Source organism: Eptatretus burgeri, chromosome 17 (genome assembly GCF_056783735.1).
Source record: "Eptatretus burgeri isolate ZD-2024b chromosome 17, Ebu_testis_v1, whole genome shotgun sequence".
NCBI classification, from domain to species: Eukaryota; Metazoa; Chordata; class Myxini; order Myxiniformes; family Myxinidae; genus Eptatretus; species Eptatretus burgeri.
In genome coordinates this window covers 39,345,701-39,371,903 of record NC_140977.1, presented here as the reverse complement: position 1 = coordinate 39,371,903, position 26,203 = coordinate 39,345,701, and the positions used below count along the sequence as shown (strand labels likewise).

The following is a 26,203-nucleotide window of genomic DNA, read 5'->3' as shown; positions in this document are numbered from 1 at the left end:
CCGATCATCCGTCCATGTACTTTTGTGTACGCAATATTTCAAAAACCGTTGAACATTTAGCTTTTATATTGCAGATATCAATTCCTCATGACATTATCTCAACCTGATTAGATGACTGCGGTGATTCGCTGAATTGTGTTGCCATGGCAACCATCTCAATGACGGCGGTGTTGCGTTGTGCACGCGATATTTCAAAAAACAATCAAGATTTAGCTTTCATGTTACACACATCTCTTCCTCATTCCACCCACAAGTCGAGGGACCTCGAGTATCAGCCCCTTGTTCTGTTTTGTATACAGTACCTCCAAAACCTGCGGTAAAGTCTAATGCTGTAAAAGCCTGTCTTACATGTTTGAAATCCACTTCATCGGGATCTTTCTTGATGAGCAATTGAAGGAGCAGCACTTTTATATTTCAGGAATGGGGTGATTACGAGGGGATCTGATAAAGATGTTAAAGATCATGAAGGGTACAGATAATGTGTTGAGTTTTTCAGCAGAACGGGCAGTGACAGGACCAGGGGGCAGAGGCTGAGAGTAAAGAAGAGCAGAATAATGACTGTCGTAACACAGGGATCTTTCACTCAGAGATTAGTTGATACATGGAATGGTCTCCTTAGAAAGGTAGTCACAGCAGAAATGGTAGATAGGTTTAAACTGGAATTAGATGGTTATCTCAAAGTATCGGGGATAGAGTGGTACATGGACATTGCCAGGACTGATCGGGATGATGATTGTATACCCGCTTGGTGATTCTGATGTCTGTGAGTGGGTCTCATTAAAAAGTGAGTGTGATGTCTATGTTTGTTCACTGCTCACCCTAAAACTGTCCACATTGATAAATCAATTAATAACTATCACCGCAGTGATGTCTGTGCATTCTCCACTGTTTTCCTCCCCCCGCCCCCTCCCCCTCCACACCTAGTGAAATGAAGTAAATACGTTGGTCGATTAAATTTATGGGTTTTGGATAAAGCAGAGGCAGAATGGGTCAAATGGGCTCTTTGCATGTTTTAATTGTTTTATGCAACAGAAATCTGTTGAATCAACTTGTGTTTTCTCACTTTGATCCTATAAAGTTAGACAAGTGAATGCAAAGAACCATATACATAACCATGAAAAAGACCATTTGATTATTCAAGCTTCCACGACAAAAAGGTTCCTTTGTAAACCCACGGTGGATTATTTCGCTACCTGGACGGTGAGCAATAGTTTGACTATGTGCACGTGATGTTTTGCCAGGAGATATTGAAGTTGAACCGAAGGCCTGTGCGGGAATGGGGGATGGTGCGCTGCTGGCAACTGGGAGTCGAGACCGCACGGTGCGCCTGTGGAGCCTCAGCAAGGAGAAATGTAAGTTTCCTTTTTGGGGGATTTTGTGTTGTGGTTCAGTTTATTATATATATATATATATATATATATATATATATATATATATATATATATATATATATATATATATATATATATATATATATATATATATATATATATATATATATATATATATATATCTTCTTTTGGCTGCTCCAGTTAGGGGTCGCCACAGCGAATCATCCGTATGATCCGCATAGTGATTTGGCACATGTTTTACGCCGGATGCCCTTCCTGACGCAACCCTGGTCGTCTCTTACGACACAGGGATATGGTACACCTATTTTAACCGGGTATACACCGGCCCAGTACACTGGTACTCATTTCGCCGACCTCGGAAGGATGACAGGCTGAGTCAACCCCCTGGTGTATTAATTCAGTGGCCCAACGGGGCTTGAACTCAGGACATTTTGGATCCCAAGCCGCTGCTCTAACCACTGCACCAACACCAGGCTTGTTTTTTTTTTTTTGTTTGTTTTTTTTAGAATAATATATATATATATATATATATATATATATATATATATATATATATATATATATATATATATATATATATATATATATATATATATATAAAACTGTCATGTATGTTCCCGAAATACAGCTATAAAGGTACACGATAGCGCAAAAATTTTCAGCCCACCTTACTCACCATTCTCCTACAGTGTGCAGTATCAAGTTTCGTTAAAATTGGGCAACGAAAAAAATTACTAAAAAATCAATTCCCGATTCAGTCAAGTCCTCTTTGGGAGAATTTGATCAATGCAGAAAACCTCAGTGGTATAGTTTGCTGGAGCTATCTTTTTTTCTTCTTTTTTTTTTAATGAGTTTTTTTTTATCAACCGCTGTCACAACGGGAACCCAATGGGTTCACAAGTCGTCTAGTATATATAATATTTTGCTTGGTGTTGGCTTCATAGCTATAGTGGTCGGTTTGGGATCCTAGAGTCCTGAGTTCAAATCCTGCTTGGCTGTTGAATTAATACCAGGTGGGGTTGACTCAGCCTGTCATCCTTCTGAGGTCGGCAAAATGAGTACCAGCTTGCTGGTATCCTGTTATCCCGTGTCAGAGTGGCGACCCGTCCAGGATTGTGCCCAATAACCAAGGAGACTGCTGAAGCAGTGCACAGAGTGCACTCAATGGATGCACTCAATGGATGGACATATATATATATATATATATATATATATAATATTTACATTGGAGGATGACTTTAGAGGTGAGGTTGAGGAAGAGATTGAGGGCTGAACCAAGGACCAGATGGTGGAAGCTGAAGGAGGAAGACTGTTGCGTGAAATTTAGGGAGGAGGTGAGACAGGCGTTGGATGGTGGTAAAGATGGGTGGGATGATTGGGCAACGACAGCAGAAGTGGTGAGGGAGATCGCTAGGAAGGTACTTGGTGTGACATCTGGACAGAGGAAGGAAGATAAGGAGACTTGGTGGTGGAACGAGGAAGTACAGGAAAGTATAAGGAAGAAGGGGTTGGCGAAAAAGGAAGTGGGATAGTCAGAGAGATGAAGAAAGTAGGCAGGAGTACAAGGAGTGGCGGCGAAAGACAAAAAGAGAGGTGGAAAAGGCATATGACGAGCTGTATGAGAAGTTGGATACAAAAGAAGGGGAAAAGGATTTATACCGATTGGCAAGACAGAGGGACCGAGCTGGGAAGGATATCCTGCAGGTTAGGGTGATAAAGGACGCAAATGGGAATGTGCTGACGAGTGAGGAGAGTGTGTTGAGAAGGTGGATGGAGTACTTTGAGGAGCTGATGAATGAAGAAAATGAGAGAGAGAGAAGGTTGGAAGAGGTGGAGATAGTGAATCTGGAAGTGGGGTGGATCAGTAAGGATGAAGTGAGGACTGCTATGAAGAAGAAGATGAAAAGTGGAAAGGCGGTTGGCCCAGATGGTATACCAGTGGAGGCATGGAAGTGCTTAGGAGAGATGGCAGTGGGGTTGTTAACCAGATTGTTTAATAAAGTCTTGGAAAGTGAGAGGATGCCGGAGGAGTGGAGATTAAGTGTACTGGTTCCGATTTTCAAGAATAAGGGTGATGTGCAGAGCTGTGGAAATTACAGAGGGATAAAGTTGTTAAGCCACACCATGAAGTTGTGGGAAAGAGTAGTGGAAGCTCGGTTGAGAGGAGAGGTGATGATCTGTGAGCAGCAATATGGGTTTATGCCAGGAAAGAGCACCACTGATGCGATGTTTGCTTTGAGAATGTTGATGGAGAAGTATAGGGAAGGCCAGAAGGAGTTACATTGTGTGTTTGTGGATTAGAGAAAGCTTTTGATAGGGTGCCAAGAGAGGAGTTGTGGCATTGTATGAGGAAGTCGGGAGTGGTGGAGAAGTATGTGAGGATCGTGCAGGATATGTACGAGGACAGTGTGACAGCGGTGAGGTGTGCGGTAGGAATGACGGACCGGTTTAAGGTTAAAGTGGGATTGCACCAAGGATCGACTCTGAGCCCTTTCCTGTTTGCAATGGTGATGGACAGGTTGACGGACGAGATCAGACTGGAGTCTCCATGGACTATGATGTTCGCGGATGACATCATGATCTGTAGGGAGAGTAGGGAGCAGGCTGAGGCGAGCCTCGAGCGGTGGAGGTACGCACTGGAGAGAAGGGGAATGTTAGTCAGTAGGAGTAAGACGGAGTACATGTGCGTAAATGAGAGGGAGGGTGGTGGTATGGTGCGGTTGCAAGGAGTTGAGCTGGGGAAGGTGGATGGGTTTAAATACTTGGGATCAACTGTCCAAAGTAACGGTGAGTGTGGGAGAGAAGTGAAAAAGAGAGTGCAGGCAGGATGGAGTCGGTGGAGAAGAGTTGCAGGAGTGATTTGAGACAGAAGGGTAGCTGCAAGAGTGAAGGGGAAAGTATATAAGACGGTAGTGAGACCAGCTATGTTGGATGGTTTGGAGGCGGTGGCGCTAACAAAAAGACAGGAAGCGGAGCTGGAGGTGGCAGAGTAAAAGATGCTGCGATTCTCGTTGGGAGTGACGAGGATGGACAGGATAAGGAATGAGTATATTAGAGGGACAGCACAGGTAGGACGGTTTGGAGACAAAGTGAGAGAGGCAAGATTGAGATGGTTTAGACATGTGCACAGGGGGGAAGCGGAGTATATCGGGAGAAGGATGTTGAAGCTGGAGCCGCCAGGCAGAAGGAGAAGAGGAAGGCCAAAGAAGAGGTTCATGGATACGGTGAGGGCGGACATGCGGGTGGTTGGAGTGTCAATGGAAGATGTGGAGGACAGAGCGAAATGGAGACGGTTGATCCGCTGTGGTGACCCCTAATGGGAGCTACCCAAGAGAAGAAGAAGAAGAAGAAGAGAAGATATATATAATGGAGGGAAAGTATTGTCATGTTTGTGGGGTAGATTGAGGAATTTCATAGCAAAGGTAGGATTGTATAGTTTAGTATGTTCCATGGATGGGCAAGACATTTCAATGTAAATTAAGTAGGGGAAACTGTCAGCCAAAGATTGTCACGTGTCACCACACCTGGGGGCGGGGGGGTTGTGTTAACTAGGTAGGGTTTAAGGCTAATTTCTCCCAGTATGTGATTTTCCTTCGTTTTTGCATTTACAAGTCAGCAATAAAATAATTGCATTCTTATAACAACAACAACAACAACAACAACAACAACAACAACAACAACAACAACAGAGCCAAACATTTCCGAGCAGGCAAAAAACCCTGCCTTTCTGGTTTCGTACCAGCAAACCACGCCCCTGAGGCTTATAATTGGTCGGTGTAACGTTGGCGAGAGAGCACGATCAAAGAGGAGATAGTTGAGACGGAGGATCTCGTGCTCTGGCTTCTCCTCGACATGGTGAAGAACGCTGTGCGATTCTCATGTTCGTGCTGGGTCGAAGTTGTTTGAATGCTAGAATAGGATGCTGGTCGTTGGCTGTTCGGCTGAGTCGTAAAGCGTGCACGTTTATGAGGAGAGAGAAGAATAAGGGGCGTCTCTCAGCGATAACTCAGCATTATCCCGTTCTACCATCGAGGAGGAAGGTGCCTGCCATTGTTGTGAGCAGACCCGGTGTGAACCTCGGGATTCGAGCGGAACGGTGTGGCAAGTTTGATTGTGAAAAGAGATGGCACGGTGGCTTCTGGTCCCTTAATGAAGGAACACCCTCCGTGCGAAGTACCTCACATATGTGATCGCAGAGAGCGGCTTGGTGCCATTTTGGGTGCGGTTTCTCGCACTGGCTACGCAGTTCGACTACCAGGCTCCCAAAAGATCATCTCTCGACACACAGCAAAGTGCCAGAATAAAGGGAGGATTTTCTTTTGTTTTATCTTTCTCTTTTAGTTTAGCGGCTAAGCCAGGATTTTCACCAGAATCGTTCAGTTTTTGCAGAAAGCATGAAACTTTGCACAGGGATACTACTACCCCTGGGGATCTTAAAAAAAAAATGGACCCCAAAAATCCGTGCCCCCTATTGGCCACCATCTTGATTATAAATACACAGATGCCAACCCTCCCGATTTCATCGGGAGGCTTCCGAAAATTCACCCAAACTCCCGCCCTTACGATCACTATCCTTATCCTCCCGAAATTTTGATATTTTTGCACTGTTCACTAATCAGAATGTACTAGTATGAGAATTGAATGAAAAGCATCGTCTGCTACGTATAGCATGTGGTAACTCCATAACGTTCGCTGCTACCAAATTGTACGTAAAAAATTGCAAATTAAAATGAGGAGCAGCGAAACATTGGGTCTGGATCTCGCTTATGCGATCATGCACTGAGATTTAATGCATGCGGTATGTGTGCAATACAGTGCATGCGGTATGTATGCACAGTGTATATGCATGCGATACGCTCACTGCATGCAGCTGGGCCCCGTACCAGCCCGGCGGTCGCGACCACCGTGCGGTGTTTAACAGCCGCTAGAGTTCTACGAGTCGCGCTGCAGCTGTGGAACATCGACTTCGAAGTTACCGATGCTTCAAGCCCTCGATGTTGATTACGAAATGGCAGAAAAGAAGCTTACGAAGACCAAGAAATGGTCTCAGAAGTACAAGACCGAATACAGTCTCCAATGCCCGTGTATTCGAAAGTCTGAAAGAGGAATTCATCATGCGTATTGTACAGTATGCAGCGTTGATATTTCAGTTGAGCACGGAGGTCGCGATGATATTCGGAAGCACGTTGGAAGCAAACGGCACACAGACATTGCAAAGGAGAGATCTTCGAGCACGAGTACCGGTACACTTCTGAATTATTTCACCAAACAAGGGACAAGCGAGGAAGAGGATGTTACCCGAGCGGAACTTCTCTTTAGTGGATTTATTGTGGAACATAACTTGCCCATATCAGTCTCAGATCATGCTGGACCCCTATTTCAAAAGATGTTTCCAGATTCAAAAGTTGCTTCAAAGTATGGATGTGCAAGAACAAAAACTTCAGCAATAATTGGTGAGTTGTCAAATGTTACTGCTTCATCTATTGCCGATATTGCTAGACCAGCTCCATTTAGCCTAGCTACAGACGGTAGCAATGACAGTGGTGAGGCCCAGCTATATCCTGTCCTGATTTCGTACTATGACAACAGTGCTGGGATTGTGAAGCAAGGTTTGCTAAGTTTGCCTGCGTGCAAACAAGATTCCACTGGAGAAAACATTTTCAAACTGCTTGATCATGAGTTCAGTGACAGGAAAATTCCGTGGGGAAATTGTGTTTCCTTCTGTGCTGATAATGCCTCTGTCATGGTGGGCAAGCACAAAGGAGTCGCTGCTTATATCCACAAACAAAATCCAGAGTGCTACATCATGGGATGCCCTTGCCATATGATGCACAATACGGCCAAGAAGGCGGCTCAGGCCTTACCCATTGAATTAGATGACTTTCTCATCGATATTTACTACTACTTGGACAAAAGTAGTAAACGCGTCAAAGGAGTGAAAGCACTGCAAGAACTCTGTGATGCCCCGACACACAAGATTCTGAAGCATGTCGCAACAAGGTGGCTGTCCCTTGGTCAGTGCCTAGACAGGCTGATTGAACAGTGGGAGCCACTTCGCCTCTTCTTCAAAGAAGAAGTACGAAGAAAAATGCAACCAACTGTAGCCAAGACTCTAACAACGAGCAACAAGGACGGCACTGTATCTACTGCCAGTACTGGCACTGCAGGATCAAGCACTAGTGGAGCAGCATTCACCACTACCACTGCAGTATCTGCTGCGAAGAAGACAGCAGGGACAGCACCAAAACCAATGCTGAGAGCAGGTAGCATCACCGGCCCTTCATCACGTTCATCTTCAAAGCAGATCCCTTCAGAGTCGAGAAAGACTGTGATAGTCCCATCTACAGGCAAAGAAGGACCCAAGTTAAGTTCTGCTTTTGCCAAATCACTTGATAGAAGCTCAGCAAAACCTTAGAATCAGAGGTCTTCTTCCTTGGCTGCACCTACCTCAAGCTCTCTCCTCAAACGTAAAATTGGATCTGGTACTACGAGTCTGACCTCTTCTGCTGGCAGTAAACGCAAGTGTGATCTCCCTGCGGCTAAGTGTACTACGAGTTCTACAACTAAAAGCGCATCTTCCTCAAACACTGTGCAGGAATCTAGAGAAAAACGTGTCAACAGGATGTTCTTGTGTCCACAAACAAAACTCTATTGTTTCTTCCTTCGATATGCTAACAAGCTTTTTGAGAAGGGGAATCTTCTGCTCCAAAGAGACGAACCCTGTATTCATCTCCTGCACGGAGAATTGAATGGTCTTCTGAAAGATATCTTCGTACGGTTTTTGAAACCATCGGTGTCATCGGTTCCTCTGGTAAATGTACCCTTCTCTGACAGAAATCATCAGAAGAATGATGAGGACCTCATGATTGGGAACGATGCCAAACTGTATATAAGGGAACAAAGGAGTCTCAAGAAATCCACCTTCACTCTGAGTGAGTCAGACATCCAAGGTTTCTTCAGTGCAGTTCGCTCATATTATGTGAAAGCCTGCAATTACATCTTCAAAACCTGGCCGCTAGATGATGAATTAGCCAAGCATGCTCAGGTGCTGGATGTTAAGCTACACCAAGAAGTGGGGTTTGACTGTGTGGAGTTTTTCATCAAGAAATTCCCCTGTCTGTTCAGTGGCGGTGATAGTGACATAGACAGTCTTGAGAGTGAATTCGCTCACTACCAGGCAGACGCCTCCATAGCTACAATTGCTACTGAGACAGTGAGAGTGGATGAGCAGTGGCATCGGATTTCACAGCTCACAGATCCCTGCACTGGTGCCAAGAAGTATCCTAATTTGAGCAAAGTGATGAAGGGAATCTTGGTCATTCCTCATTCGAACGCATCATGTGAGCGGGCACTCAGTCTTGTACGGAAGAATCAGACTGAATTTCGTCCCAATTTGAGTGTCAAAACCCTGGAAGCTCTCTTAATTGAAAAACTAGCTCATAGCACCCCTTGCTACCAGAGAGAATACAGCAAAGACATAATCAGAAGGGCTAAAAGAGCCACACAGCTGTCACTCAGCAAAGCTGCCATGGAAAAAGCAAGCAGCAGTAGTACCAGCCAGTAAGGTAAGAAAAATATTGCTTCTTTTGTGCTTTTTGTTAATCTTTGATTGTCCCCTAACTTACTAATATTAACATACATGTAACATTAAAAAGTGCACAATTTTCCCCTTTTTTTGTTCAAAAAGTGGGAATTCTTAACATGTTAAATGCTCCAAAATAGGGCTCAGAGGACACTAGAGAGCGTCTAGAACCCCAGAGCTTCCAGGGCCCTAAGGCGGGCCCTGGACCCCGCCGCAAGGGTCGAGCGCTCCGCGCTCGAGATGTGCGCTTAGCGCACATTATTTGGTGTCGGTTGCAAATCCTCCCTAATTCTGATTTCCAAAAGTTGGCATCTCTGTAAATATGGCCACCAAAATATGGCATTTCGTCTTATATTTGTTGTATTATACTGCTCTAAACACAGGATATGATGTGTCTATATAATATTTGTTCATTTCTTATTCTTTGTTTCATGCCTTTGTTGTGAGAAAATTGGCATCTCAAGGCATATGGCACAAATTTAGCATTGAAATAAGTGAAAACATTGAGATAACATTACTAAATAAAAGTTCTTTATTTTCAGATTGCAATGACATGGTGTGACTGATGGAGAAACAGTTCCAGCTCGTTAAACCAAGTGATGTAGCTGAAGTCCAGAGGCCACCAATGGACTGGACCTTGTGCATTCTTTGTCGGAGGACAACATCCAAATCACTTTCACAGCCCTGGCGAGGACGAGGACGAGGTCATGTCGAAGGGACTGGAACAGGTTTTCAATCATTTGAAACAAACGTAGTGAAATTCAAAGAACTTGGCATAATTCCCTTGAACGTATGCCCTGATGCCTATGTTTAGGGATCCGTCGCATTCCTTTGCCATGATCATGCACTGTATGAAGACAAACAAATCAGCGACCCAGCTTCTTAATCCAGGACAGATCCCGGTATTGACAATGCGATTGACAATTGACAACCAGCCTCTATATGTGATAGGAAAGCAAATCCAATGGAAGTTGCCAGAGTTGTATGGTGAGGACAAGTATGTGGTAATGCTTGGCCCTCTCCACATTGAAATGGCTGGCCTGAAAATGATTGGGAATCTCCTTGAGGGGAGTGGCTGGTGTAATGCTATTGCACAAGCAGAAGTTGCCAGTGAAGGAACAGCTGCTAGCTTCATTCCTGCGTCACATGTGGCTCAGACCAGGAGGGCTCACTCATCAAGTCACTGCTGCATCTCTCTACATTCTTCAAAGACGAGCGTTTATGAAGGACAAATAAAATTCTGATACCAATGATCGTGTTTCTGAAGTGGCTTTTACAGCGTGGTGTGAGGAGATGTGTCTTGGCCATCCCATGTTCAGATTTTGGAGCTTGGTACTTGATCTTGAGTTAACATTGCTTGCTTTCATTAGAGCACTTCAGACGTGTGATTTCGAGTTATACACAGAGTCCTTGGCTAAATTGGCCCCATGGTTCTTTGCAATGGATCATGTACACTATGCTAGATGGGTTGCTGTGCACCTACGTGACATGACCACTCTTCACCAAAGATGTCCAGATGTTTATGAGCAGTTCATGCGTGGTGCCTTTACTTCAAGTAAAACAGGACATTCATTCTCTGCCATAGGACTTGACCAAGCCCATCAACATCTGAATGCACGTGTGAAAGGTGATGGGGGTGCCATCGGCCTCACCGAAAACTCTGGTGCCCTACGTAGATGGATGGTGGCTGGCCCTCAGTTGTCAGCCATAATAGCTGAATTTGAAGAACATTTTGATCCCAATGATGGTAACGATGCTGATGACAAGCATCACGAACAAACCCATAGTTCTCAGAAATCCTTTTTTAAAGATGTTTGTGGTCTTGTCTCTCCCTTAGAAGAATTAGGAAATCCATTTCTTGATCGTAGTAAGGATTTGCTTACATTACACACCCAGGAAAGGATGCCGATGACTGTTGGATAGTTTCAACAACAGCAGAAAAGCAGTACAGCACTTTCGTTGAGGACAGGCTCTTAAAAAATGAAACGCCAGTCAGTGCACCAATATCAAGGAACACATTTCCACTATTCAGTCAACCGAATAAGGCGGCCCAATCGAAGGATAAACAGAAAATCTCTGAACTCAAGAGTGACTGTTCTTTGTTTGCTCGATTGTACATAGGTAGCCAGTCAAGAGAAGGAAATCTAGAGGAATTTTTCAAGCACGAGAATCAGAAATTTCCACCATCATTATCTACAGCAGGGAAACTTAGGCAAGGAAAGAAATCTGATCATCTCAGATGTCTTCAATCTAGCAGAAAATCAGCCTACTTGAATACGCCAACTGCTGAAGTAAGAATACTTGATGGTGCTGCAGTGGTGAACTTTCTGCCAGTTAGAGAATCCAGGACCTTTGGGGAATATGCCAGGGAGGTATTTGTACCATATGTAGTTTCAGAGCTCGAAAGGTGTCTTCGAGTCTATTGTTTGGGATGTTTATCGGAGAAACACTTTGAAGCTTGCAGCAAGAGAAAATAGAGGGACAGGGGCTTGTAGACGTGCGTCTCCAAATGTGAAGCTGCCAGGCAATTGGAAAAAACTTCCTTAGCAATGATGACGACAAGGATGAACTCTTCCAGTTCCTAGGTGCTGAGAGACAGAGAGAGAGAGAGACAGAGACAGAGACAGAGACAGAGAGACACAAAGTCAAAGTCAAAGGACACTGGTGACAGGGCTACCATATCCACTGTTCATGAGTCGGTTGTCAGCTCTAATGTGAACCACAACTGGGATGGACTATAGTCTTGCTCACATGAGGAGGCTGACACCAGGATTCTACTTCATGTGAAAGATGCCCTGAATTCTGGTTTTAAAGATGTGATGATCAGGCCCGTTGACACGGACGTTGTTGTTTTGCCTGTGGCTCATTTTCAGAACTTGGAAAACCTTGAAAAACAATGGATAGCGTTTGGAACAGGAAAGGAATTCCAATACATTCCCGTGCATGAGATAGCAACAGCAATTTGCCCTCAAATGGCAAAAGGTTTGCCCTTTTTTCATGCTTTCTCAGGATGTGACACGACATCCTCCTTTGCAAATAATGGCAAGAAGTCTGCGTGGAATACCTGGCATGCGTGGCTAGAGATCACTGAGTGTTTTGAATTCTTGTCATCACCAGTGTCACCAATTCTACCGGAGTATATCATGGAAAAACTTGAACGCTTTGTTGTGCTCCTGTACTGTCGTACCAGTGATGATGTTAATATGAACACTGCAAGAATGACACTGTTTTCCAGAATGTCAATAACCCTTAATAACATTCCGCCTACAAAGGCAGCCCTCGAGGAGCACACAAGGAGATCAGTATATCAAGCCAGACATATCTGGGGACAATGCCTTGAACAGCTGCCAACAGTTCCCAGTCCGTCTGACTGGAGCTGGGAGACCGATCAGGACAATTTCAGGCCTAAGTGGACAGTTCTACCTATTGCCAAGAAAGCTTGCCTCGAGCTTATTGCATGCAAGTGTACTACGTCCTGCAGAGGGAACTGCAAATGTTATAGAACAAATTCCACAATAAAGCCAGTTTGCACTGCCCTGTGCAAATGTGGTGGCACTTGTTATTAAGTATAACTGTCTTCACAGGAAAATTAAGGTAACTGCATCATCGTTGACAATGAGAAGCCAGAAAAACCTATATCGGTGGCATGGTTGTGATTTTTCTGCCACTAGGGGGCATCTATAGGGGTTCATTTAATTAATCTCTGGCATCCTTGACCAGGTGTCGAGGTTTGTTCCTAAAATGATCTAGGTATGGTCTGAAATGAATGATAGATTCAGGAGTTGTTTGCATTAAACTGATATATGGAATATTGACCTTTTTCACTTTCTTACCCATATTGGAATCAAGTATGAGATAATCAGACATACCTCTTACTGCATGGTATTTGATGCATCTGATGCCCTTGAAAAAGATGCCGTCTGGTTGATTGACACTGGAAACATTGGAATTGCTGTTTGAATTATGTTTCTCTCATGATTAACAACGGAGATATTCAATATTTTCCGATTTGGTGGCCGCCATCTTGAATTTCAAAATGGCCGACATCAGGTTTGCATGGAAATGACTTAAATGAGTTCCTTGATCCTGAAAATGTAGGGTTAGACCTTTAAAATAACTTTCGTATCTGGTTTCATTTTGAAGTTATAACAAAAAGTCAAATTAAAATGGCAGCCATATTTAAAGTCAAGATGGCCGCCACTAGGGGGTACGGACTTTTGGGGTCCATTTTTTTTTTAACGATCACTAGGGGTAGTAGTATCCCTGTGCAAAGTTTCATGCTTTCTGCAAAAACTGAAAGATTCTGGTGCTTAGCCGCTGTACGAGTTTGTCTGTTTTTGTGTCTGCGTGAAGACATCTCAAATGTAGGCTTTAGTTCCTGCACGTTTCATTACCTCATGTTTTGATTTATTTTTGTTCTCATGCTTTGATGTATTTCCATTATAAATATTTGATTGATGTTCATTAGACCTTCATTTGTAAGATCTATTATGATTGTCTATTCATTGTGGGTTCAAGTATAAACCCTTATACTTCGGTCCTGGTGAATGCCTCTGATATATGTTCCGCCGTCTTCCGTCCAGCGCACGCCATAATCTCGAAGGATTATTGCTGTTCGCCTCCAAGGGAAATTGTTCGGCTTACGATCCAGGTCGGTGTTAACCGTCCCATCCACCACAACTGGGTCAAGGGTGGGACATTAACTTCACCGACGTGGACACGACAGTATTGTTGCGAATTCGCGCCCGCCGGCGTGCGATCGGCCGCTAGACTCAAATGGCGGCCGCCTCACCCACCGGAACGGACAATTCTGTCGTGACCCTCTTGGAACAACGCTGGGAGCTAGTCACGGGTGGGGGTTTAACCCCACCACGACCGTGCCAATTGCCCACCCGCGCAGGATAGGGTTGCTTGCCAAATTCGATCTACCGAAGTACCTGCGCGGATGGTCGACCGGGCGATCGTACCTCACCGCAGGCCGACTCCGGACACGAACCGCTTAAGCGGTCCATTCCGTGCTATCGGGATAACTGAGCGGTGTTATCAACGGCCTCGACGGTTCCGATTTAATTATCGGGCATTTTAAGCCCACTACGAACCCTTTTACGTGAAGCAGGATGGAGGGTCCATAAAGAAAAGACGAAGCGAAACGGGAAAACAGTTTACCCAATGCACATTTATTACGCGACACACGGAAAGCACACATATACAGCCAAACAGTCAGAATGCACCTATATCAGGAAAACAAAAGAAACAACGACGCAGAGTTACAACCGAATACGCGTACACACGGCAACACTTACACAGCTCTACTTTACAAGACACGGCGCCGACACACATTTACTCAAAAGCAAAGGAAAGAAGCCACCCTCATAGACAAGGGGGCAGACGGGCCTGTAGGCCAATATGTGCACAGGACCTGAAGGAGCGGCCAGGTCCGCGAGACCGGGTGGGTCCTACCCGCGTCCTCGTGGCGCGTTGGCGGCGAGCCGCAGACGTGGCCGCGTGGCTGTGCCCCGACTCCTTGCTCCTTCGCGGGTTTCGTTGGCACGACGTTTGGAGTGGGGTGGGAACGGGGCCCCCTTGGTTGCACTATCTCAGTGCGGTGGAAAAGGGGGAATTGTTGATGCTCTGGGGGAGGGAGAATGGCTGGCTGGCTTAGGCCCCGTGACGAACGATCTCCCACCGCGACCTCGTCGCCGACCGCCGTCCTTCTCGCCTCGGACCCGAGCTCCTTGGCCTCTTCCCCCAACTCTCCTCAGCCGACTGCAGAACCCAACTCGATGCCTTCGCCACCCGACTCCACTCTGCCACACTCCGCCCGATGACTCTCTTACCAAAACTCTCACTCTCTGCCAAAACTCTCTGCTCTCTAAACCTCTCTGCCACCAAAACTGACTCTGCTACGATTTGCCTTGCGCTCGGCGTTTTTATAGACCGGCAGGAGAACCAATATGCAAATTTCCGGATCAGGATGAGCTCAGGGGCGGAGCCACGCTCGCCCATTGGACGGAGGAAAAGTGGGCGTGAACCTCCCCTGATCCTATAATTTGCATATTTCGATTTCACATGGACGCGCCTGGAGGTGGGGCCAAGCTGCTCCGCGCTTGCTGATTGGACGGATCAGAAGTGGGCGTGCAGCATTCTTGATCCGAATTCTCCCTCGGAAAGGCCGCAATTTGCACTCACGGCTCGGTGCGTATCTTGAACGAGCCCAAGACAGCCCGACGCTCAGTGTTCACAGATGGTGCGGGAATGGCAGTAGAAGGAGAGAGGTGAGGGTGGTGGAGGGTTTATCGGTGGTGGTTTGATGGTTATGGCGGTTGAGATGTGGTTGGTTCAAAATAAAGATAGAACAGAAAAACGGCTATCTCAAAGCGTCGCAGCCCGAATGAATCGCATAAATTCCCTCTAAACAACGGGTTTGGGGCTAACTACACATGTGCTTTGAGTTATCTCACCTACGGGACCTGAATGGTGGTTTGCGAATTTCCACAGCCGTAACAGTATGTTTGTATGTTGTGGTATGCTTCATCTACTCTTCCTAGAAAATTTGACATCACGTAGGAGGTTGAAACTTTCAGGGATTACTCAGGGCATACTGAAGGTGTCCTTCCTGAAGTTTCATTTGATACCATCAAGTTTTGAAAAAATTGAACCCACGTGGTGTGTCGGCAATAGGGTGGGCAATGCAAGGCTGGTCTGCCTCAATCCTCCCAATTTTTTTTTTCTTTGCTGTCAAGACGCTTTGGGGGCCATTAAACGTTCACATGTTCAGGTGTACTCAAAAACACAAGAAACTTTATTAATTATCTGACAAAATGCAAAAAAAAAACAACAACAAATCATTGTATATCTTTTAATTTGGTTGTCGTAAAATAAATTAAACCAGAACGAGGCTTTGTGGACAGCCTGTACTTTGTTCATAAGCCTGAAACTATCTCCATACCTAATCCATGGTAAGTTTACTCTCTCAAATGTTTTGAATAAATCAACAAGTTGGTTAAACTAATTTTACTCTTCTTTTCTTGAAGTAGCAGTTGCCAAGGGACGGCACGCACATTGATGAATCACCGTGCCTGTGAAACACCGGGATGACAGTCTTTAGCTGAGTCGAGATTTGAAGCCCAACTTGACGGCTCGACAGTTCTCCTGCAACATCCTCCCACCCCCCTCCTGGCTACAAACAACAACTAAATGCAATATTTATTTTCCAGTAGAAATATGTGAATTAAAAACGAGCATGGTGTTGAGCACTATTCAAGAGAAACAAGGAATAAATACGAGTTCCCTTACAAATATCAACGCAGGAGGACATTAGGTCCATCAAACCTGTTCAATGATTGCCAACCTAGGGTTGTTTGTCCGTGCTCTGTCCTTTCTAAACGCAGATCGTCAAGCGAGGAAGTAGCACGTACCATTTTTTTTTTAAAGTCTGGTATGACTCGGCTGGGGGTTTGAACCACAGACCTCCCAGACTCAAAGTGGACACTAACTATTACGTCACTTAGTCTGGTTTCATTTCTCATTTAGCGGCATGGTATTTATGTTTTGCATTGTTCGGGGTTGATGTAGCAACCAAACATCTCAAAGATTTGGTTTGCGATTTGTATTCTCGAGTAAGAAATCTCATTCGCATGTTTGCCAGGCATTGCTACACTGAAGCTCCCCTTCCTGAAACGACGTGGAAAGCCTGTGAACCAGGAAGCATCATCATTCCAGCGAGAAAGGATTTGGACATCCGTTTACTGGTGTCGGAACTCTCCAACAACTTTAATCAGCAGTTCTTTTGGGTGTGTATGTGTCATTTACTAAAAAGGAGAAGTGTCCGTCATGCTTTATCCAAATGCATTCCTGCTTTCAAAGAACAACAAAAATGGTACTTTTGGAAAACTAATAATTGATTTACTTCTTGGAAAAATATTAACTAGAAGGGCACTCGATCAAGCGCATACCTCCGCCACGTAATACTTGATCCACGAGAACATATCAGGCCCAATACATTTTTGAAACTTCATGCTATACAGTACTACATCGTTTTTGCCCCCCCCCCCTCTCTCAATGATGAAGAATCACTTTAATTATTAAATTATTCTCGTATCCAGATTCGGATCTTCACTAAAATTGAATCAATTCATCCTTTTCTCACACCCAACTTGCCCACCAAATTTTATTTGAATCCATCCACAACTTTTTGAGATATCCTGCGCACACACACACACACACACACACACACACACACACACACACACACACACACACACACACACACACACACACACACACACACACACACACACACGGGTGAAAACATAACCTCCTTCCACATTCGGTGCCGGAGGTAAATATATAATAGTATATGGAAGGAGGGCACAAACAACAACAACCACAGCTATGACAGCAACAACAACAGAACGAGAACGGCACTCGGTAGAGCGCATGCCTCCGCCAGGCTAAGCAGTTTAAGTTTTGTATCCCACTGATAGGCTGGATCTGGATCCAGACCTGAACCAAAATGTAATCAGCTTGTTCTTGTCACCTACCCAACTCATCCGCCAAGTTTTGTCCGAATCCGTCCACATTCGGTGGCGGAGGTAATAACAACTACGTGTTGATGAAGTATCCTTTTTTTTCACGTGTTTCACTTCATTTTACATCTTCAGTGAGATCCACACACAGACATGCAATATGTTGTCTTTTGATTAAATCCGTCAGCGAAGCGACTGGTATGCACGGCCAGTGTACTGTATTTCTTCTTTAACGTCATCACTGAATGAGGGCAAAGATTGTCCGCCGCTTTGTTAATGTGCTTGTCATTTGGTTTGATGGTAATGCATGGAGGTGCTTTGCACCATCCATCTGCATGTGACGTAAAAAATACATTTTGTGAAATCGCTGAAGGCATAATAGTGGAGATTGCTTTGCTCAAGTCGGTAGTTAAGCGGACAAAGGTATTTATGAAGTTGATTGTGCAACGGGGTGGTACAGAGGTAGCGTACTTATCTTTGGGGTGACAGGACTTTTGGGATTTTTGTTGGGGGGGGGAGGGGGTCTAGAATCTTGGCTCATGGAAGGGCGAGGAGACAGACGGCTAAAAGGCAACGTAATGACCGTGGGGAACAAAGTAGGATCGCCCTTGCAATTGTTACGAATTATGAAATGGTAAACTTTTGACCCTGCCAACCCCCACATCCATCCCGTGTGCTTCATCCGTTCATCGTGTTAACCTCCATCCCCCAGACATCCCTTTAAAAATCGAGTTCCCTTCCAAGTAACTTCAGTGCATGAGGCCCATCAAGCCTGCACAATGATTGACAACCAATGGTTTTGCTCATTTTCTGTTGCTGTGTCAATCAAGGAAGCAGTCTTTGTCTTTGGGATGACTCGGCCAGGGTTCAGAGCACCGACGGACTTCCCAGACTCAGAGTGCACTCTCTAACCATGACACCACCGAGTGTGCTTGTTTTATCTTCTCGATTTGCCTCTCAAAACTGATTGCATGCATTCTACAATTATTTGGTCCATAACTATAATTTGCCATTTTGTTTTGAGTGATGTGCAAATGCATTGTGATAATACCGGAGGATCTACATACAATCCTCTCTCACCATCAGTCTTACCTTATTTAAAATAAATTAATAAGAGAGTAAGCTTGTCAAAATTTACACCAGTAATTGTATTGATGGTCAGCGGCAGCTCAGCTTTTGCTTTGCCCAGCTCTCCTCACTGCCCCCACCCTCTTCCCAATCACACAGAGGGGAGTTGCTACAGTGGGATCTAAGTGCAGATGGAAAGTTTACAAGCACCATCCTTGGAGGAGCTGCTGCAGATGGACAGCAACACACGCGTGTCGTCTTTGGTCTCGTTGGTTTTCAAGCTGAGCCAGCTCGTGAGCTGTTGCTCTCTACGTCTATGGACCGCGATGTGAGATTGTTTCAGAGCTACGAGGCTTACCCATTACTTGTGTTGGTACTTTTGACTTTTTGTGATCAATCTCAATTACTCGTTCATGCAGATTCGTTGCTGGGACTTGCTCAAACCTGCCTGTCTCTGGACCCTACCATCATTGGGAGGGTTTGTTTATGCGCTGACCATCTCGCCAGTGGATCCCGGCTGCCTGGCAGTTGGAGTCGGCGATTGCACCGTGCGCGTCTGGGACACACTGGCTCCGCAGGACGCTCTGTGTGTGCGCTCACTCTGGCAGGGAATTCGGAGCAAGGTCACTGCGGTACGCATTGCAAACCCCTATAGAGTCCAAGGTTCTCCTCTCGTTTAGGCCTTTTTCATTTTTAACATCGAAGATCACCAACGTCAGAAATACCAGACACCCTCCAGTAAACTGATTTTTCAATTTTTAAAAAAAAATTTTGCATTATTTTTATTTGATGTTAAAATTGGTTGCTCATAAAGTGTAATCTTCAATTTTTATCTATTTATTCCTCCTTGTTGCAACAATAGTAACGAGGGGTTAAAAGTGGTTTCACACAAATGGTCTATTCGTATCGGTATATTGAACTTTAAAGATATCATCAAATGTTGTTATCCCATGCACACGAATCAAAAAGTGGGGTTAAGCAATTGGTTCACTTTGTTTGTGTCTGTCTGTCTGTCTCCAAAAGTCGGTTTATGAAAGAGGAACAACTTAATTTTTATTGAATGTTTGTTTTATTTTGAACATTAATTGGAAAATAAACCTGTAGTTTAGCAATACTTTGGCTCTTAATTTATCCTGATCGCACATGCGCAGAGAGTAGAGGAGAAGATTGGGACCATACTCGGTCCAGAGCGTTGGTGCTGCTTAAGCAGTCTCCGTGGCTATTGGGTACAATCTTGGATGGGTTGCCACTCCGACACAGTATACCAGCATGCTGGCACTTATTTTTCCGACCTCGGAAGGATGACAGGCCGAGTTAACCCCACCTGGTATTAATTCAACAGCTGAGCGGGATTTGAACTCAGGACCACCCAAACCATTAAGCCAACACCAGCCTTGCAGAGAGGAGTGAGATAAAAATTCTTGTCTGCCTGTCTGACAGTCAAGCAAAATTGAAAATCATTCCAAAGAGGAAACTTACTGTTTTTAAGGACATCATAGATGGCACAAACAACAGGCATGAAGAACTAATGTAATGTGTTCAATAAGGTGGTGCATCAATGGCAGTAAACTTCAAAAAAAAATTCTGTAACCTTTAAAATCTTAATTTTATTTCAATTTTATCATATACTCAAACACTATAGAACACAAATCGCTTTTTGGCACTTTCAAAAACCTTCCGTTTTGCAGTACTTGGACAAAAAATTACTGTGTTTTACGTCATCTCCACCAAAAAAGCGTTTTACATCAAAAAGAGGGGTAAGGGAATGAGTAAGGTGGACACAGAGGAAGGATGTTGTCGAGATTCTACGTATATTATATTTTTATTTTTATAAATTTCAGAGTAATATGTATATATTAAGTAATCATTTTTGTGGGAATTTCTCTTTGTCGACCTGTTAACCAATACTCGTCGTCATGCAATTCCTGCTTTTTGTTTAAAACTGAGCCTCATGGCAGAGAGGTGACAGAGGGGTAAAAGACAATCTGCTGACAGTGGGGTCACAAGCAGCGGAATGAACGAACAGAGGAAGAGAAGGAGATGCAGCACTAGACCGGAACAAGGCCCGCAAGAGCAGATGTCCTGGACAATAACTCGCTAGCCCCTTACAAAAACACATGCAAATGCACTCGAGCAACGTGAATACATTACATCAACTAGAATGGCATTCGGTAGAGTGCATACCTCCACCAGGCGGAGCGTGCGCGCGCGCGCGCACACACACACGCACACGCACGCACGCACGCACGCACACACACACACACACACACACACACACACACACACACACACACACACACACACACACACACACACACACACACACACCAAAACTGAGGTCACTGATATGAAGTAAATCCCCTGTTCAGAATCACTGTGAATCTTATCTATCTCGTCTTATTCATTCACATGGGAACACGCGACAGACACGGCACAAGGTTCATCAGATAGATTAGAGAATGTAACCTAAGCCATGGGTAATGATGTTTTTTATTGTCATACTCGGCTTTCACCACATAGACACGTGGGACATGAGCAAGGATGAGGGAGTCGAGTGGACAAAGGAGGCAAAAAAAAATATTTTGTGTCGCAGATTGTGACCACAGTGTGGTCATCCTTGTTAAAGTAATGTTGACAAAGTCCTGTGAACTCTGTTTACCTGTTATTTCCTCAAATAAAACGATTGTTCCTGTTGGTAATCTTTACAGCTTGCTTGGCATCCAAACCGTGAGGGATGCTTGGCCTTTGGTACCGACGATGGAAAGGTCGGCATCTACGACGTGGTCTCGAATAGGTTTGTTGCTTCAGTTTTTTATACTTTGCATGACCATGCAACGTTGGATCATCCTTTCACTCTGATGTTTAAAGTTTAATCTGTTTTTATGTTTTTTGCGACAACACTGTTCTCCTGCATCAGGCCACCACGGATATCGAACACCTATCATAAGCGAACAGTGTACGCACTGAGTTGGGGTCCAGCTCTGCATTCTGACACCACAGGTGTGGTCATGCACTCACAAACTTGCCCTTTCCTTGTTCCCAGTCTTGCGGGTAACATGATCCCCACTTCACCCAGATCTATGTTCTCACAACATCAGTATGTATCGAAGTTCCTCTGGTTTTATACCTGGGGGGGTGGGGGGTTATAGCTCGCTGGTGATGTAATGTTGGCAAGTGAACTCGTGTTGTATGCAGGGGATTCACAATGGATTGCATTGTACAGTTGTGGGGGAGATGGAGTGGTGATCATGCACAACCCACAACAACTCAAATCAGATGGCATAAACCTTAACAATCTCATCCAGGATGCTTGTGACTTGAAGGTATGCATTTGTGCACCCGTTTGTTGTTCACACCTGAGCCTGAAGTTGTCTGCCTGTAAATCCTCCCACACCCTGCATATCTTGGTTTGGTGTTTCTCGGTGTGAAAATGCCACATTTTTTATTTGGTTTGTGGCCCTTTGGGAGGTGCTACGCTCCCATTTTTATAGGTAGTCCCCCTCCCAAATTCCCTGATGGCGTTGAGAGTCAGTTTGTGAACAGGTACCATATGTGTACTGAAATTAATTTTTTGTTAAATATATTTGGAAAAAGAAAATACTGTACAATATTTTCATGTTCTCTTTACTCGCCATATTGTGTGCATTTTGGGGGCCATCTACATAATATGGATGCAAGAAGGAAAATTGAAAAATAGAAAAAAGATGGGGAATGGAGAGGAGGGTTGGGAGCATAGTGGAGAAAGGAAGAGGTGGGAAAGGTTGTAGAGAACCCATAACAGTATGCAAGTGAGGTTGTTGGGGGTGTTCCAGTGGCATTCCATCCATCCATCCATCCATCCATCCATTGGGACCATACTCTGTGTAGAGCGTTGGTGCTGCCTAAGCAGTCTCCTTGGATATTGGACACAATCCTGGATGGGTTTCCACTGCGACAGAGTGGCATTCCAATCGGCAGGTAGGCCTCTTGGTGCCTATCTCATCTTGGGCCAGATTTCTAAGCAGCCACCAGAATCAAAACCACACCACGAAGGATGATTATGCCTGGTGTTGGCTTATTGGTAAGGGTGGTGGGCTTGGGATCCTTGGATTCTGAGTTTAAATCCCACTTATCTGTTGAATTAATACCAGGTGAGGTTGACTGCCTGTCATCCTTCCAAGGTCGGCAAAATGAGTGCCAGCTTGCTGGTATCCTGTCAGAGTGGCGACCCGTCCAGGATTGTGCCCATTAGCTAAGGAGACTGCATAGGCAGCACCAACACTCTGCACAGGGTATGGTCCCAGTGGAAGGATGGATGGTTGTAAGTGCCATTGATAATAAATCATTCTCGTACCATCGGTATTTTCCTTCACTTCTCCAAGGCTTTTGATACCATCAATCATAACATTCTTCTGCATACATTATCGTACTATGGAATGAGAGGCAAGGCCTTGGAGTGGACGCAGTGACGCGCTGCACTGGCGCATGCTCCCATACCTGACCTAACCTGACCATGGAGTGGTTTGAGCACGACCTTACAAATAGAAAACAGTTTGCTATGTTAAATAATTGTGAATCGAGCCATAAACTGGTCACATGTAGAGTCCCACAGGGCTCGATATCAGGGCCTCTGTTGTTCATAACTTATATTAATGATTTCTTTCAATCCTCCAATGTATTGTCATTCATATTGTTTGCTGACTATTCAAATCTCTTTTGCTCACCCAGATCTATACATTCTAGTTGAAACAGTCAATACTCAACTAAAAGGTGTGTTTGATTGGATAACGGCTGATAAGCTCTCATTGAATTTAAATAAAACCAACTACATGGTTTTTAGTAACACAATTTCCATGCTTCTGGAATCCATTCTTATTCACAAAAAATGTTTGTTTAAAGTAGCAAGACCACCACATTTCTTGGTGTTGTAATTGATGAAAATTTGTCATGGACAATGCATGTGAATAACTTCTGCAAAACTATTTCTAGAAGTGCTGGCATCATCAAAAAGTAAAAAAAAAAAAAAAATCCGCAAAATTAATACTTCTCATTATATTCTACTCTGATCTTGTCAAAACTGAATTATTGTTTACTTGCTTGGAGAAATTCCTTAAAGTTGTAGATCGATAAGATTTTAATGATTTAAAACTGAGTTGTGAGATTTATTTGCAACAAAGGCTCTCGATCTCAAACAATTTATATCTTGAAAACAAAATTTAAAAGATAAACGAATTGTACATGTATCGGTTGGGAATCCTTATGTTCCAGCTAGATAGACAATTACCAAATAACTTTGTGCAATTGTTTACCAAAAATGATCAAGTCCATGGTTACGATACAAGACAAACCAGGAGGCTCTACATCCCACAAGTTAGAACAAATTCTGTAAAGTAAACGTTAGTTTTTGCGGAATCCAAATTTTGGAATTCATTCGACTTGAACCTGAAATCAACTCCTGGCCCTTATTCATTTAAACGTAAATTGAAATTAGTACGATTGAATAAATATGGAGTTGACACATAGATAATCTTAGTCTGTTCACCAGTGTTCGAAGTAAGATAATTTCATGATTATGGTGAAATTTATACGAGTATTTACTGGAGCTCTAGCCATCTCAGTCTCTCTCTGTCTCTCTCTCTCTCTCTTTCTGTCTCTCTGTCTCTTCTCCCCATTCCCCATCTTTCTCCCTCTTCTTTTGCCTGTATTTCTTCTTCTTCTTTTTCCTGTATTTCTTCTTTCACTCTAAATCTGTGTTGTTCCAATAAGTCCAAGTGTATGTCATACATGTATGTATTTCACTTACATGTATGAAATGGGGTTCTATATAATACAAGCCTGGCTTTTATCATGGACTCCTCCACAACACTTCACATTCATATTCCTTTTGTCTAAGTTGCTCATTTTGTATTTTATTGATGATCGTGGAAATAAACTTGAACTTGAACTCGAACTTAGTCAATACCAATCTAACGGTGGATTCAAAGTATCTGCAAGAAGCAATATTTCACACAAAAGAAAAACTTAAACAGTGTGACAACTGCAGTGTGGGGAAAGCGCAAGTATAATTAAATCAAATTGCTGTCAAACCAAAAAGGCTCAGAAGTTTCGACAATTCAGGCACAGCGTGGCCTTGGTCAAGGACTCAATCGGCCGTACATGTTCAGCTTTTAAATATGCTCTCACAGAACTGCAAAAAAATTAGTTAAAAAAAACCAAACAAACCACAAGACAATGCGACGTACCATCAATGAAAACTACCTGTGGCTGAAACGCTGGACTTTCTGAGTTTTAGTAATTTTTGACAAAACCTCAAGGTTGGTCGTGCTTGATGTTGTCCACACCACGATTTTGCCACCTCTTGCAATTTGGAATTTTCCAAACGACAAACTGCTCTTCAATGTCAAAAGTTAAGACTATTGCATTGGGAGAATCATGATTATTGCATGTTGAAATGAAACCTGTCTGACAAGCCTCTCAGATTAGCAAACAAACTTGCAAGCGAAGACAAAAAATATTAGACTTCTATGGTATCTATGACGTATTTTTAGCCCATCCGCCAAGCAGTGGAGACGTGGTTTTGCAATCGTGTGTGTGCGTGTCGAGGTCATAACTTTTTCACTATTTCAGGTTTTGTCATCAAATTTCTAACACATCCTTATTATGAGAAAAGGGAGAAGACGAATTAATAATTGGGTCAAACTGGCGGAGGGCAAAGTCCCAGTAAATACAAATAGACCTTATTAGCCCAAATGCCGTGAAGCACGAGACGGTCGGGTTTTGTAACCGCTTCCGTGTTTCTTTATTTACCATTACCTGCATATTTACCTGGGATTCAATAGCGGAGTGGGGTTTGAACTCGGGATCCTAGGATCCCAAGCCCACCACCCTAACCATGAAGCCAACACAACACCAGGCATACTTACAACCCTTTATCGACGAATGTTCGTAAAGCATGTGTGGTGTTGTGTTTCTTACGGAAACCAAACTGTGAATTACACGGAGCATTAGATACACTCAGAAAATTAATCACTCGAATATACGTAATTTTTTTCAAGAAGTTTAGAGAAAATTGTTAAACATGAAATTGGCCGGTAATTGCATGCCTCATGAGAGTCGCCCTTTTTAGGAAGAGGAACAATTTTGGCGATTTTTTTTTTTTTTTTTTGTCAGGTACAACTCCAGAGGTGAGAGGCAAATGAAATATATGTGTTAAAGGAACTATTATTTCAGGAAATATATGTTTAACCAGGCCATTATTCATTCCATCATGACCTGTGCTCTTTTTGTTTTTGAAATTAATTACAATGCCCTTAATTTCAGCTGCATGAGTTATAGAAATAAATTATGAATTTATTTTGGGATACTTATCCAAAAAATTGGACTGCACATCTTGAAGCTCACCTGGATCAAGAGCAAGTCACTCAAACCCCCCGCAAACCCCTCCCCCTCGACCCTGATTTTTTTTTCTTATTCTTTTTAATGCCGTGAACAAACTTTGGTACTTCACTGGTGATGAAGGTTGTGGTCAAGTTTCATGGAAATTGTGTGTGTAGTTTTGGAGAAGAAAGCAAATACCTTTTGGGGAGGGGGGGTCAAACGCCCCCCCCCAGACCCCCTTAATAAGCGCAGATTTTGATGTGGTCGATAAATTGGTACATCATGGGTGATGAATGTTGTGGTCAAATTTCATCGAA

The 26,203-nt window shown here is 43.8% G+C and overlaps 1 protein-coding gene across 5 annotated transcripts in view; it reads left to right on the top strand.

Moving 5' to 3' along the window:
• Positions 1 to 26,203, top strand: part of GEMIN5 (gem nuclear organelle associated protein 5) — a 68,716-nt gene that overhangs the window by 4,984 nt on the left and 37,529 nt on the right. For 4 of the 5 annotated variants that reach the window (XM_085861466.1, XM_085861464.1, XM_085861463.1 and 1 more), the window contains exons 5-11: positions 1,242 to 1,352; positions 16,583 to 16,727; positions 18,690 to 18,858; positions 18,950 to 19,162; positions 21,239 to 21,324; positions 21,448 to 21,530; positions 21,726 to 21,853. In XM_085861466.1, the coding sequence (XP_085717592.1) occupies positions 1,242 to 1,352; positions 16,583 to 16,727; positions 18,690 to 18,858; positions 18,950 to 19,162; positions 21,239 to 21,324; positions 21,448 to 21,530; positions 21,726 to 21,853 (935 nt within the window). The remainder of the gene's footprint in view (positions 1 to 1,241; positions 1,353 to 16,582; positions 16,728 to 18,689; positions 18,859 to 18,949; positions 19,163 to 21,238; positions 21,325 to 21,447; positions 21,531 to 21,725; positions 21,854 to 26,203) is intronic. The other variant, XM_085861465.1, reaches the window with a different exon arrangement.